Genomic DNA, 15,416 nt, shown 5'->3' on the forward strand with positions numbered 1-15,416 from the left:
TTTTTATTTCAGATGACTTTGGAAGGCTGTGTGTTTCCTCGAACCAGCTCATATTTTTTCATCTCCACTTTGACGTCAAAAATTTTAAACAAATTAATATAAAATTAACTTTAAAAATTTTTTTTTTTTATATTCTTTAAAACACCCATAAAAACATGTAACAACTTTAAAACGATCGCATTTTATTTTCTTTTTAAAAAAGATTAATGAAAAAACTTCGAAATTTCGGTCATTACACCGGATACTACCTTAGGGGTAGTTAGAATTAAAACAAAAATAGAATTTTTTTTTGCATTTTCTTAAAGTATAATATCTTAAAAATATTATGTGAAAATTTGAAGTGAATCCCACAAATACCTTTCGAGTTATTCAACAATTAACAAAGAGCGCTCGGGCGCTTCGGAGCAGATAGCAAAACTTTAAGTGCATTTTTCTCAAAACTATGTTTTTTGAACTGGTGATCACTGCAACTTAAAAACCGCTTGGTAGATTTCAATAAAACTATTACTGCTTTTGAAAAACATACAAAACTCGTGCCTGATCGAAGGATTTTTTTTTTTCAAAATTTCGATTTTTTTTAACAATTAATTGTCGGTTTTTTCTCGAAAATCTGAAAAATGTTTCCTGAAACCTCCATGCTGTTAATTTTGAAAAAAAGGCTTAGATCAGCCACAAGATTATCTATTAATAAAACTAATTTCTCTTGTCCGATTGAATTAAGATGAATCTCCAAGGGCTTGTGATGATCAAAGCAAGGGGCTTCAGGAGAAATGGGCTTCACACAAACAGCGATAACTTTTACAGTTATTAATTTTTTTTTTTTTTGAAATTTTGCTATAGTCAAGTCGGAACTTGGTGTATTAATGCTATGCTACTTTTGTAAAAATAAGCAATTGGCTGGCAAAAAAAAAATTATTGAAAACTCTAATTTTTTCGGGCCTCTGACTACCCCTAACCCGTTAAAATTTTTGCAATTTTTTACTAAAAAATTTTTTTTCTCTTTTTGTTTGTTCCACTCAGTTGTGAGTTACAGGGTGTTAACAATGGAAGTAAAAAAAGAGAAATGTCGGAAATGTCGATATAATCACTGATACAATCGACAGAAGCATTGCCCAGGCGCTGAGGGCCAACCATAAAACAATTTTAAACCATTTGCGCTAAAACTTTACGCAAAAATAATGGATTTATTTTCCCTCAAACTACATATTATTAAGAAGTAACTGAAAAATCACTAAAACTCTACAAGAAAGTTGGTGCAAGTGTAGCTATCTTTTCAGACAGTCAAGCAGCTATCAAGACTTCAACTACATTTCATCTAAACTAGTATTACAGTATAGAGAGGAACTAGAATTGCTTGGTCATTGGCTTCAAATTACGCTGATATGGATTGCCGGTCATAGGAATATACATAGAGTGTAATGAGGCAGTAGATGAGCTAGCAAGAAAAGGTTCGACGCGAGAGATAGCAGAGGCGGTGGCAGTCTCCACCCCACTCAACACAATAAAAGTATCCTATGCTTTAGCTGAAATAAGGTGGAAGCAATTAACTACACGTATTACAACAAAAAACACATGGCCTTCGTACAAAGGACGAATCACCTGCAACCCTTACAGTTCATTGAAAGGTAGGGGATCATGCAGCTAGACTCAACCTCTCCTTCTATCCCATCTGCAGAAGCTGTCAAGCGGAAGGGGTAACGAAAAGTCTTTTTCACTATTTATGCGAATGTCCAGTTCTAGCTAGGGCACGACTTCGCTCCTTCGGCTAGTCTTTCTTGCAGGAAATTAATGAGATCTCAGACATCGAGATAAAGAATTTGCTGCTATACTTGGATCTCAAAATGGATCTGACTTACAAAACAAAAAAATAAAAAATAAAAAAAAAGACAGGACAGAGGTAGTAAAACTGTTCTGGTCGCTAATTAGGATTATTTTAGTAGAAATAATCAACCACTTCAATAACAACAACAACGGAAAAAAAATTTAGTTTAATAAAATTGTTCAAAATTTTGTCTAGATGATTTTTAAGGGAAACAACTTTAATTATTTTGTAATTTCTCAGCCAAAGTAATGATTTTGAATTTTTGCTTTTTTTGTTAAAAATTGTTGGGAAACTTTTTCTGCTTCGTTAAGTTATGAAAGTAGCAATTATAACCCTCCATTTCAGTAAGACTAAATTTTTTCGTCACTAAACACAATTGTTTCCACTCACCGGGGTCGTAATTTTTGGCGGAACTCCGAGACGTGCAAGCCTCCAAGCCTCCTTTTCAAATTTTTGGCGGCAACCTAAGTGAACTTGTCACTAATTCTTTTTACAATTAAGTGTTGGCTGTTGTAACAGTTCACATCATTTCCTTTAATAAATTTGTGTTACTCTAATATAAAAAAAGAACACACTTTTGAAGGCAAACATTTTCCTAAAAAATTACAAAATTTTAGCAATATGGATCTGGATGGAATTGATTGAAAGCCATGTGGCTAGGCTTTGATCAATTTAATATATATTTTTTTCCACATATGGATCTGCTTTGGGCATTTTGGGCTCATACCTTACATTTATATGAAATGAGTTAATGTATCAGACCATATTTAAAATTGTACAGTTAGAAATAAGTCATTTTGTAATCAACGCAATAAGCACCGAAGGCCCCAGTAGCCAGTGTGCTAATTCAGTTAGGGTTATAATGTGTCTATGAGTATTCCCTACAAATAATAATAATAAATTTGTTTTCAACATTTTTTCATTTTACTTCTTATTTTCAATTTACTTCTTATATTCAATAATGAATATGATTTATTTTATATGCGAGTTTCACAATAGGAAATGTCATCTTGAGTTACTGTACGCATCTACAGATCCATGCCAAGTTTTACAACAATGGTTGCATTTTGGTAGCTTTTGTTGTACCGACAACCGCCAGTCATTTGTCTACTGATTTTACAGAAGCATACAACGCTTTCGCGTGTACAAACTGCACGCTGATAAAAAACTAATTTCATTAATGCTAAAGTCGGTTGCTGAAGATGTTAACAAATACGGAAGCCTTTGATGGCTTTGAAGCCGCCACTGCCATATATTAATTTAACCGAAGTTCGGTACGTTGTGTTTTAGCCGTTCTTGGTTCACTCGAGCTTTGTGAGAGGGTGACGAGTCCTGTTGAAATGTCCATGGTCTGCCATCGAAATATTTGTCAGCCCATGGCTTCAAAGCAACCTTCAGAATACATTTCCGATAATATTTCGTATTTACCTTGACGCCAGGCTCGATGAAAATGATTGAAGAGCGCCCATCTGCTGTTACAGCGACTCAAACCATTACTTGTGGCGGGTGCTGTCTCTTGGTGGCCAATCGATGGCTCAAATTCTCGTATGAACGGTTGGTCAAATAAACCCTATTGTTTTGGGAATTTACGAGTTGCTCAATTTGAAACATTTTTTGGTCAGAAAATACAATGTTCGGAAATTGATCGCTTTCGTGCAAGCGAAGCAACTCCTTCGCTCTCTCAAGTCTGACTTGTTACTACTTTGGTGTGAGATCAGGAATCTTTTGGATTTGGTAAGGCTTGACTTTGAGATTATTTTTCAGTATGCGGTGGATGCTACGGTCAGATATTTTCAGTTCTCTCGCCATTTGATGGGCACTTCGCCGGGGATTTCGTTCAAGACGCTTGTTCACTTTTTGAACCATTTCACTTGACGTTGCAGTCTTTAGATGACCACCTGCATGACCTTTCGCGATGCAACCAGTATCTTTGTAACGAGAAATGGTGCGATAAACAAGCATTTTATTTACTTTAAGGTGCGCGAGCTCACTCCCGTGCATGAGCTGCGCGAGCGATCTGAATCTTGGTTACACTTCGAGTGCCGGACCCTGTACTGTACTACAGGCATCCATTAGTGTTGATGTAGTGGATAAGAGAAACGGGATCTAGGCTGCAGAACTCCTTCAGGCTATCCCCAAAAGGCACTTTAGAGAACCTCAAGCGCCTAGAGCCCAGAGCCGGATATTTGCAAAGAAAATGTTCAACAGTCTTATTCTCTGCAGTATTCCACATCTTCTGCAAAGGGAGTTGTACAGAAGTCCAAGCTTCTCCGCATGTGTTTCGATCACCCAGTGACCTGTGAATACCTCTATGAGTTTAGAAATTGAATGACATGGGATACAGAGCACTTTGAGTACTTCTGTTGTACTGAGGTCAAAGTGATTTTGAGATAGTACCCAATAAGTTAGAACTCCAGCTGTCTTGCGCTTTTTTAAAAATTGAAGAAAAATTGTGCAGTTTCCCTTTAACAACGATCAAGGGTACATCGATGACTGAGATGGGGACAACTGAAACCGGTTCTGTCGACCCTTTTCTGGCGAGCTTATCGGCAATTTCATTTTCATCTATCTTTCTATGCCCAGAGACACAGATTAGCGGAATGTTTCCTGCACGTTCGAGATGTTTGGCCTCCTTCAACATACCGGCGTCATCGCCTTGACTATCGGTAAAGATATTTATGTCTACTTTTCAACAGCGATCTCAATGCATTTTTGTATGCCTGCAAAGACTGAAATATTTAGAAAAAATAACCGCCTCCATCTTGGATCCGTCGGGGAAAACAGAGGTGCCTATACCCGTACAAACTCTTCCCTCCTTCAAACCCTTCCTCAAAAAGTTCGACCCAAATTGGGGGACATCAGAATTCGTTTTAGAGGTATAGTTCCTTCGGCAAAGTTTCTTATTTTGATCCCTAGAATACGATTTTCACAGAGCAATGGGCGATTTTTTTGCCTCCCCACAAATCGACCCGGCCTAATACATACTCGTATATATTCTTAAATGTTTAAACTTTGAAAATATGCAAAAAAAGAATTCCATTTTTTTCAAAGGTCTACACTAGATCTTATAAATTGTTTAAATTCTGTTCAAATTTTGAAATATAACCTTATCAGGACTATTTCTATGCGTTTGGGAAAAATTATTTTCTACTTTTTAGTCCATTTATAATATATAAATTTTTTGTTTAATTTGATATTTTCCAGGATCAAGTACCTGTAAGTCTGTTAATAATTTCCTTGATATACAGTGCACGGCGAAGCTTCGAAAATGAAATGGGAAATGTAATGCATTTCTTTTGTTGCTGATAACTGTCAAGTGGGCATCTTACTTTTTCCGGTTCAATTAGTTTGCTCCGCCAACAATCATTAAGTTGTTGAATAGACTCATTTTCTTGTTACATAAATGATAAGCAAACTCGGCGACAAGCAAAAGGCATTCAAAAGCGGTGCAAAACATAAATAGTCGACAAGTTGTTGTCGCATACCATTGACCATAAAAAAACAAAAAAAAAAAACAGCAAAACAACTACTGTCATTTATGCAGAGATAAAAGATGAAATGCATTTTACTACGCGTCCAATTGCATCGCTTGGTCATCTGCAATCTGCGAGTATATAAGGAACACCGCCACTTGTTATCTTCAACAAAGTGCATTCGCAACGTCAATAGCATTGTTTTGGCACTAAAATCAACTTTGAAGTAGCAAATATGTTGAAGATTTTCACCATCGTTGCCTTTTGCCTTTTGGCCACGCATTGTGAGGCTCATTGGGTTCCCCAAGTGTTTACAGAATGTAATAGCACCTTTGTGGATTATCAACTATGCCAGGATTTTCGAGATATACGCAATCTAATTGATGCCAACACTCTGGTGTACTATATCTCATATGGTTACTTCAAGGACGAAAGCTTCCGCAAGGCTATGGACTTTATTGGCACCGATCAATTCCAATCGGCTTCGCAGCAAATTGCCGATAGCAGAGCTTACCAGAATATACTTAAACGCTTTGCCGATGCGGGTATCAATACCGAAAGTATTGCCAGCATTGAAAATATTTTCAATTGTGTAATGGTCTCGATGCCAAAGTATGGCGATGAGGATGAAATTACTAAACTTGAAATGGGGTCAGTGGTGGTGTCTCGATCCATGGTGGACGTAGCTACAAATTTGATGAACGCGATTCCACGCGCCGAATTCCGTCGCTTGATTAGAGAGAAATTGAGTTATAATACTGAGTTTGCCAGATTCTACCGAATCGTGCGCAGCAGTAGTTTCAAACGTGAAATCAGGAAATTATTCGTGAGTAGAAGTTGTGGTAATGTGTGGAAAAGAACAAAATATATTCAATTATTTATTTCTAGAGTTCATATCAAGCGAAGTACCCGTTGAATTTGTTGAGACGCAAGAATATTGATCTGTGTAAATTGGCTCAAATGGCTAATCAAATCTTCGAGTGGGGCCCAAGTTATTGAGCTGATCAAGCTGCTAGTGCTGATGGTCCTGCGTTGATTCCTCATATGAATGACAATGCGGCAAATCTGGATATTTGAATATATAACTTTTGTGCGAAATTAAATAATTACTTAGAGTTCTTTTGGCATGTAAATATACAGGTGATTGAGATAGAGAATCGAAAATACATTAATCAAAATTAAGTTCATAACTTAGACAAAATTTATATTCACATAAATAGAGGTCACTGTAACCCTGTGGAAGTTATTGAAGAGTCGAACGCAGGTGTTGGTCTAAACGCAAGGCAGATCAAACGAAGAAGACAGAAGGCGAGGCAAGCCTAAGCATTAGCTAAGGCAAGTACTCAAGCTCCGTCAACTTCGACACCTGTAATGGAAACGGGAAAGCGTGGCAGAACAGAGGATTCCTCTGTAGCGTTGCACTCTTCCGGAAACGAAACGGGGTCTGTGCCAACGACCGAAGCTATCATAGGTTCGGCCTACCTACCCTACGACTCTTTACAGCCACCTCCTTCGAGGGAGCTAAGAGAAGTGGTCAAGTATGCAGAATCCAATAATCTGGGGCTAATAGTGGGTTGAGATGCAACTTCACAGAACATTGTGTGGGAAAGCAGCAAATGCAACCCCAGAGATCTCAAGTTACTAGATTTTATCCTGTCATCCGATTTGGTTATTCAAAACACTGGTAACAAACCAACTTTTGTGACCAGAAGGAGACACGAGGTGATTGATTTAACACTTAGGTCAGTTAACCAATAGGTCAGTTGGAAATCAAATCAACCGATGGCGAGTTTTGGAAGACGACTCTCTTTCTGATCATCGTCTTATCGAATTCCGACTGGGAATTGACATAATATCAATACCTTGACACAATATCAATACCTTGCGGTAGGAATCCTCGAAATGTGGACTGGGACAGGTATGGTGAGCTTGTAACAGAGCGATTACCAAACCTGAAAAAACTCAAATCAGTAGAAATGATTGAAGAAGCTACGAAGAAATTAGAAGGTACTTTAATCAATTGCTTTGAGGAACTGTGCCCACTCAGGCAAAGCAGACAGGGGAAAGCGGTTTCTTGGTGGAACCCTGAACTGTCGAAGCTTCGTGTACGATCCAGAAAACTTCTTAATAAGGCCTTAAAGACCCAAACAGAAGAGGACTGGGCTAATAATCGACTTACACAGAGAGAATATAAGAAAACAGTACGGAAAGCCAAACTTGAATCCTATAGAAATTTCTGCAGTAACGTCGAAGAAATTAGGGAAACAGCGAGGTCCTTCCTTGTAAGGTCCTTCATCTAAACCGCTCAATAAGGCTGGATTCCATTTGAAAACCTGATATGAACCATCCATTCCAAATCGGAAACGTTTAATGCTCTGCTCGAAACCCATTTTCCGGGTAGTAGAACTCTCTCCGAAATAGAGAGTGGCATGAACAATAACGGTAGCAACGGTGGAACCTTTAGGTACAGCTGGTATATTGCTAGTCGGATAGTGACAAAAGAAGGTTTTCGATAAGGTTTTCCTTGTCTTCCTTTGAGAACTTTAAGTCCCCTGGACCTGACGGAATATATCCAGCAATGCTTAAAAAAGGAGGAGACAGGCTGATTGAGGTCCTGAAAAGGATCTTCACAGCCTGTCTTGCACTTGGATATACCATCCCATTGGCGACGCGTGAGGGTAGTATTTATTCTGAAACCAGGAAAAGACGACTGTTCCCTAGCAAAAAGTTTTAGACCAATCAGTTTGACATCGTTCGTGTTGAAAAGTCTAGAACGAGTGGTGCAGAAACATATTCGAGTGGGGGTATTGCCGAGAAGTCCACTTAGTAGAAGATTGAAGCCGGGCTGGAAGCTGATGAATACACAATGGGCGTGTCCGTGGACATGGAAGGGGCTTTTGATAATGCCACAAAAATGGCGAAAATTTGGCAGAGACGGTTCGTAAAACTCGACCATTTTCGGAGCATCGTGAAACACCTTGACGGCCCAGAATACACAAATTCGAGGTGTTGGGACAAGTTAGTGATGTGAAGAATAAAACCCGTGCACGTCGCTCAAGAACGGCCGAAAATATTGCTGTTGTAGCCGAAAGTGTTAAAGAAAACTCAGGTTTGTCCATTCCTCGTCGTTCTTTGGAAATAGGCAGGCATTCAAAAAACGTCATTACGCCGTATTTTGCATAAAGATTTGAGTCTTAAGGTTTATAAAGTCCAGTTACATAAGAACTCAAACTGGTCGATCATCAACAATGGCATGCTGTTGCTGATTGGGTCGTTGAAATGCATGAAAAGGATCCTGAACTCCATCGAAAAATCATCTTCAGTGATGAGGCCCATTTCCATGTGGCTTCGTCAACAAGCAAAATTGTCGGATTTGGGGCTCAGAAAATCCAAGAGTTATTGTTGAAAAGCCTCTCTATTCTCAACGTGTGACTGTTTGGTGCGGTTTATGGTACGGCGGAGTCATCGGATCTTACTTTTTCGAAAATGAAGCTGGAGCAACAGTTACGGTGAATGGATTGCGCTATCGAGAGATGATTAACTATTTTTTATAGCCGGAATTGGATGGTATTGATCTGGACAACATTTATTTTCAACAAGACGGCGCTACGTGCCACACAAGCAACGAAACCATTTTTTGAATATCAAAATACCACCTCTTATTGGAAAACCCTTTACAACAAAATCCATTCATAAACCATAAATTGTAGGAGAAGTTCGGCTATATATCTAACTAAAAATCGTTGAACAAGCATCTGACCGCAATTCACATCAAAGCGATGGCGAAATAATTCTGCAACAACTCGCTCAGTGGCGTGCACTCTTCGGCAGAAAGCTAGAACTTTGCGAAAAAACGGCACTTCTATGAGCGCTCGCGGCTTCAAAGCCAAAGTGGAATACGAAGAAGATATTTAATTTCACAGTCGGCAAAATCAACCTCTTCGATCAAAACCCCGCTAATGGTCTGCTAACTTATTCAATTCGCCTGAGCCCAAAATCTGCTAGTATGCCGCACCTGTCTCCGGATACTTGAATGGCCCATTTCCACTGTTTTAGCTGCACAGTTGATTCCAAGATCTCACATAGACGCGGAACGTTATTGCAGAATTTATGCAGAAAAAGCCCTTTGTATTGTACATACCGAGTATGCCTGCCTTGTTTAGTGGCTGAAAGTGAAACAAGTAACCACTAACAACTACTTGGTAGTTTTCAAAGACAAGCCTGCTTGGCAATAAATTGTGTCATGAACAGTGAGGCAGCTATTAGAAGAGATAGTAAGACTATCCTCACAGCCACGGTTAGCAAATGGGTAACTACCACCCACAAGCGAGCTTGGCAGGCTGAGAGATGCTGCAGTTGGACTAAACTGATGTTACCTGTCATGTCCGATCGACTGTCGCAAGCCCTTCTGTCGCAAACCCTTCTGTCAGACTGCTGGCGGGCTGATGACGGGCCACATAGAAAGTTTGGACATATCAGACAGAGTACTCTGCCCAGCTTGTGAAGAGGAGGATGAGACGGCGGAGCACTTCCTGTGCGTCTACCCTCCCTACGCTCGAATCAGGTTTGAGGCCTTTGGCACTGATGTGTTAAGAAGCGACCATCCTTAAAAAATGTGCAGCCAGAAGTGCATAAAAAAGCAAATCTTACTTGGCAAAAATCTCCAGGACTTTAGTCAGACGAAAACCAAAACCGGATGAGAATATAATCTGCTCATTAACCATTCATATGGTCTATATGAATCCAAAATGTGCTCTTAACCATAGATTGGAAATTATAAGCCCAATGCAATTGCTGATGAATTCGCTAGGTCAAGGTTCGCAGAAAAAAAACAAAATCAGGAAAAGTTTGTAAAATATCATAAAAAGTCAATTAACTTACCAAAGAACTTTTGAGTTCTTCCTTTGACGAGTCATAGCGTTTTGAGATTTTGTCAATCATTTTCTTCTTCCTTCGGCGGCACGTTGGTTCAGAGTTACTAGTATCGATGTTTTTCCAATTTTCTCTGAACTTTTTGATCATCGGAATATTAGCGCTACTAGTAATTTAATCTTAATCTTAATCTTCTTTTCAAAGACAGCTTTTAGGACCAATTCTTAAACATGAAGACGACAGGCGAAAAGTGTCAATTCTCTTCCTAAAGTTTGCTCCGAAAGTGCACAAGCTCCATTGAAACGGCCAGTATTGGAAGCTGTTGTGTCGCAGCACATTATTTTTACTTTATCGTGAAGATTCCAGTCAAAGGGTGCTGTTGAGACGGCCTTAGCTTGATGCTTTCCAGAAGAACTCTCTAGTTGTGTCACTGCAAGAAACTGTTCTCTATCGTCAAACGAACGAATAACTTGCAAGCGTTGATCTTTTAAACTTCATACATCCAATCCCGCCAATAGTTTTCCATCCCAAAGAACTGTGACTACTTCGGCTGCATTGTTTTGGAGGTCAGATTTTATTGCTTCTGCCTTTGTATTTCTAGTTTCAGCATGAATTCGCTGAATCGAGGATTTGTTAATAGGGGAATCACCGCTACTCAGACCTAGTGCCTCTACCATCGTATTAAGAATGTAAACGGAGTCTCTAACACCTGACTGGCATCGATCTAAAGCGGCAACTTGCTTAGGAGTTATGCGATTATTTCTACCTCTTTTTCAACTTTGTTCATGACAGGGAACCTCCGAAAAGAAGAAATGGAGCTTCTTTTTTTTGCGCTTTCCTGAGAAATAATTTGTGCAGTTCCCCGTTAACAACTATAAGAGGGATGCTGATGACCGGGCAGGAGGTCTCTGAGACCAATTCAGTCGCATTCCTGGCAAGCTCATCAGCAATTTCATTTCACTTTATCTGCCTATGTCCTGGAACCCAGATTAGAGAAATGTTATCTGCTCGCCCAAGAGATTTGATCTCCTCCTTACAGAAGTTTACTAGTTTCGTTCTGCATCATGGCGTCGTCGGCTTGATTACCCTGTGCGACAGTTATACTTTTATGGAGACCTAGTTCAACTTGTAGGTATAGTAAAACTAAGAAAAATGTTATAGGAGAAATTTCCAATACACCCCCAAAATCTCATTTTATGGCCATAAAACCGTTTTTCAGTAGGTTGATGTGAAGAATAACTCCTAGCTTCGCCAATCTCCATCCGATTTAGAATTTGCTTTTTTAGTTCGAAAGAACAAAAACAAGCCTTTTTGACAGTGTGTTGACATTTTTTCTGAAATGACAACTGACGAGACTGTAGACGGAAGTATTTGGAATTTTTTTATTTTTTCTCTATTTTTTCAACTTTGACATAATTTTTACGATATTATCCGATATTGAGGATTTTTTTTAGTACACTACTGTTATAGTAAATTTTATAGTAATTTTGCGTCAAATGAGCTATATTTGACTGTAATTGAATTAAAATTAATAGAGTTGTGTGGGTTTTAAGATTTTATTTTTTTTTTAACTAATTTGGAGCGTTATTATAGATTCGTAATATTTATTGGAGTGTATATGTATACATAAGAGTACACTGTACTGCATACAACAGAACTGGTTAGAACTTACGAAAATATCTGACATATTATAGCACATTTTTTTTCAATAGTAATATGAAAAAGCTCCCAAGTGTACCAAAGTTCACACTGTACAGTTTGTTATTGTATTATAATTTAACCTTATTAAAACGTCAAAGTTTTGTTGTTTGTTTCATTGAAATTCAAGAGATATAAATCAAAACGTTGCCAGAAAAGTCGAATTTCTCAATATTCTCCGATGATGTGGCATCATCAGCCTTATCATAAACCAGATGATTGTTATTTTTGTAAAACGGACATAAACGGTCATCATTATAAAACTCGAAAGCACATAAAGTATGCTGATGTTGCAATTGTTAAGAACCCCGCAGCCTTGGACGATATGATTGATTCAACTGCAGGTCATGAACTGAAGGAAGTTCAACTCATTGCTGATGATGATCAAACTGATAACAATAAACCTGATGATGAAGAGTACTTTCCGTCTGGTTCTAAGTCTTCAGAACGACACATTGTATCAAATTCAGATTTTCAGGATGTTTCTCGTGATTTACTTCTATCGGGAAGACAATCTGAAACGCTCCCTTCTCGATTTAAACAATGGAATTTAGTTGATGACGACTTAAGATGAATGATGATGATCGAATTTCTTACAGAGAAGTATTCAAAACTGATGAAGAGAATGACAAATGTACCGTTCCATACTAAACTCCAAAGGGGCGTTTCCAATCCATTTTTAAGTTTGGAACCAGTTCCGTTGTGTACTGCACCGTACCGCACCGTACCATACCGTACAGTGCTGCACTGCACAATACTCCAATAAATATTATGTGTTTATAATGACACTTGTTATCATTTTCATGCTTCGAAACGCATACTAAATCTCGTAGTAAAAAAAAAGAAAAAATCTTAAAACCCACACAACTCTATTAATTTTAATTCAATTACAGTCAAATATAGCTCATTTGACGCAAAATTACTATAAAATTTACTATAACAGTAGTGTACTAAAAAAAATCCTCAATATCGGATAATATCGTAAAAATTATGTCAAAGTTGAAAAAATAGAGAAAAAATAAAAAAATTCCAAATACTTCCGTCTACAGTCTCGTCAGTTGTCATTTCAGAAAAAATGTCAACACACTGTCAAAAAGGCTTGTTTTTGTTCTTTCGAACTAAAAAAGCAAATTCTAAATCGGATGGAAATTGGCGAAGCTAGGAGTTATTCTTCACATCAACCTACTGAAAAACGGTTTTATGGCCATAAAATGAGATTTTGGGGGTGTATTGGAAATTTCTCCTATACCATTTTTTTAGTTTTTCTATAGCCACAAGTTGTGCTAGGTCTCCATAAAAGTATATTTAATTTTTTCTTTTTTGTCACACAGTGTTAGCGGAGAAAATGTTAATATCAAACTCGCTCCCGCGAGTGCTCATGCAAGTTGTATGGACAAGTACTCGCAAGTCGGCACGGGTTATCGTTTATAAATCGAGCTAATATTTTTTCCTTGTTAATAACCGTACTTGAGTTCCGCCTATTTCAAACTGGATAAAGAGGCAAAGCGAATGGGTCTGGTAGTGAACGATGACAAAATGAAGTACCTCCTGCGTATCGGCGGCACCCATGTCCTGATTTCGAGGTTGTGAAAGAGGAGCCAGCATCAACACTCATGCCCGTCCTAACGTATGACGCAGAAGCGTGGACGATGACAACATCCGATGAAGCGTCCCTTGGAGAGAGTTTGAGAGAAAGATTCTGCGGAAGATTTTTGGATCTTTACACGTTGGCTACGGCGAGTATCGCAGGCGTTGGAACGATGAGCTGTATGAGCTTTACGACGACATATACATAGCGCAGCGAATAAAGATCCAGCGCCTACGTTGGCTGGTTCATGTTGCCCGAATGAATACAAACGCTCCGGCTCTGAAAGTATTCGATGCGGTACCAGCTGGTGGTAGCAAAGGAAGAGGAAGGCATCCATTGCGTTGGAAAGATCAGGTGGAGAAGGTCTTGGCTTCACTTGGTGTGTCAAGCTAGCGCGAGAAAGACCGACTGGCACGCTTTGTTAAACTCGGCCAAAATCGCGTAAGCAGTTATCGCGCCAATTAAGAAGAAGAAGAATATTTTTTTTCTAGACACTATAGGGTTATTACGAAACTTTCAAGAAGGTATGCGTAAAAATAAATTGAACTTGAAATTTAAGGGGCACCCTAATAGAGGCGTTAGTTATTTAAGTTATTTATGATAAGTTCTGAATCGTAGTGTTCAGGTTCCCAACGCTTTTTCTATTTATTTTTAGCCAAACAACCATTTCATGGTTTTTTCGTTATTTGTTTTTTTGTTGTAAGCGAAGCTAACGCCAATTGGTTCAAGACGCATTTGCATATTCTGCCGCCGTTTAAATGCTTGAAGAACACCATTCATGAAAACATTACTTACACCTTGCCGTTAAGTTGGTGGGATTCAATGTTAGCGATGCAAAAGATAAAAGTGCACCTTTCTCTCTATTCCACTATTAGATGTAAGCCGGGTCGTACAGTTAATTCCTTTGCCATCGAAGTCAGGGCATCGGACAATCAGTGCCAGAAATTCATGAACCTATTTGTATTCGATCGATGTTTGCATTACTTTGCATTTCATTATTCTGCTGTACGAAGTGCCATGCGAAAATCTGGCTGTAGCCATTGCAATCGCAAGGTAAACACAATTGGGTTACCGTTCTAACCATTTTACCCATTTCACCCATTTCACACACTTTACCTATTTCGACAGCATTTGGGTTATTTTCTCACTGTAATGGCATGCAATTTTATTTGCTATCAATGCATGTAAATCGCTTCGACACCTGCAGTCTTTGCGCGCCATACAGCGCAAGCATCCATGAGGTGAGGCGGGGGAGGGGGCGTTGTATGAGTGATAGTGCGGCAATGTAGTGCTGTTTGTGCACGTGATGTCAGTGCTGCTCTTCAGTAGTTCGCTTCTTTGCTTTGGCTCGTTTTTTTGCCATAGTCGGTATGTAACTGTGATAATTCTCTGCCTTTTGAACTTTGCTTCTGTGGATCGTGATTTCATTTGAATGCCGCTCAACTACTTAACATTTACTACGCAGGAGGAGCATTTGGAAATACAGGTAGCCCACCTTTAAAACGCCATCTTATAACACGGTTTCGCTCTGACTCGATAAGAAAGATGGAAAAACTTTTGTAAAGTAGTGTAAATCTACAGCCATGGCGAGGCTTGCCGTCTTAAAGATATAGTGGTGCTAATGAGATGTGCACATTTCTATCGCAGTGAATGTAGGGGAAATTATAGGCGTCTTCTATTCACCATTTCCCCGCTCGCTAACTCTATGCTCGATTAACTTGACGAGAAATTTGCATGCGAGAGCCACAACAAAGTTATCGAGTAAGATTCGCCGCTAGAGAGTGGGGCTATAGCTCACTAGACTGGTATCACTCATATGTATGATAATTTAAAGGCCGCTCTATTCCCGCGTTGCCAACATTGATGTTCATTTATACCAGTTGCTTCATCTATTCGCCACTTGCTAACGCTTGGCGAAAAGAAGAGGCCTTATTTCTTTTCATTTCTGTGGCCTGCAAAACAA

General features: G+C 38.9%; 1 protein-coding gene across 1 annotated transcript; it reads left to right on the top strand.

The window, feature by feature from the left end:
* The first annotated feature begins 5,510 nt into the window (after window positions 1–5,510).
* Window positions 5,511–6,403, top strand: LOC129246199 (uncharacterized). Its single transcript, XM_054884799.1, has 2 exons — window positions 5,511–6,121; window positions 6,184–6,403. Exons 1-2 carry the CDS (start codon window positions 5,531–5,533, stop codon window positions 6,292–6,294), a joined length of 702 nt encoding a protein of 233 aa, XP_054740774.1. The 5' UTR covers window positions 5,511–5,530; the 3' UTR covers window positions 6,295–6,403.
* Window positions 6,404–15,416: the final 9,013 nt, after the last annotated feature.

This window comes from Anastrepha obliqua, chromosome 4 (assembly GCF_027943255.1).
Source record: "Anastrepha obliqua isolate idAnaObli1 chromosome 4, idAnaObli1_1.0, whole genome shotgun sequence".
NCBI lineage: Eukaryota > Metazoa > Arthropoda > Insecta > Diptera > Tephritidae > Anastrepha > Anastrepha obliqua.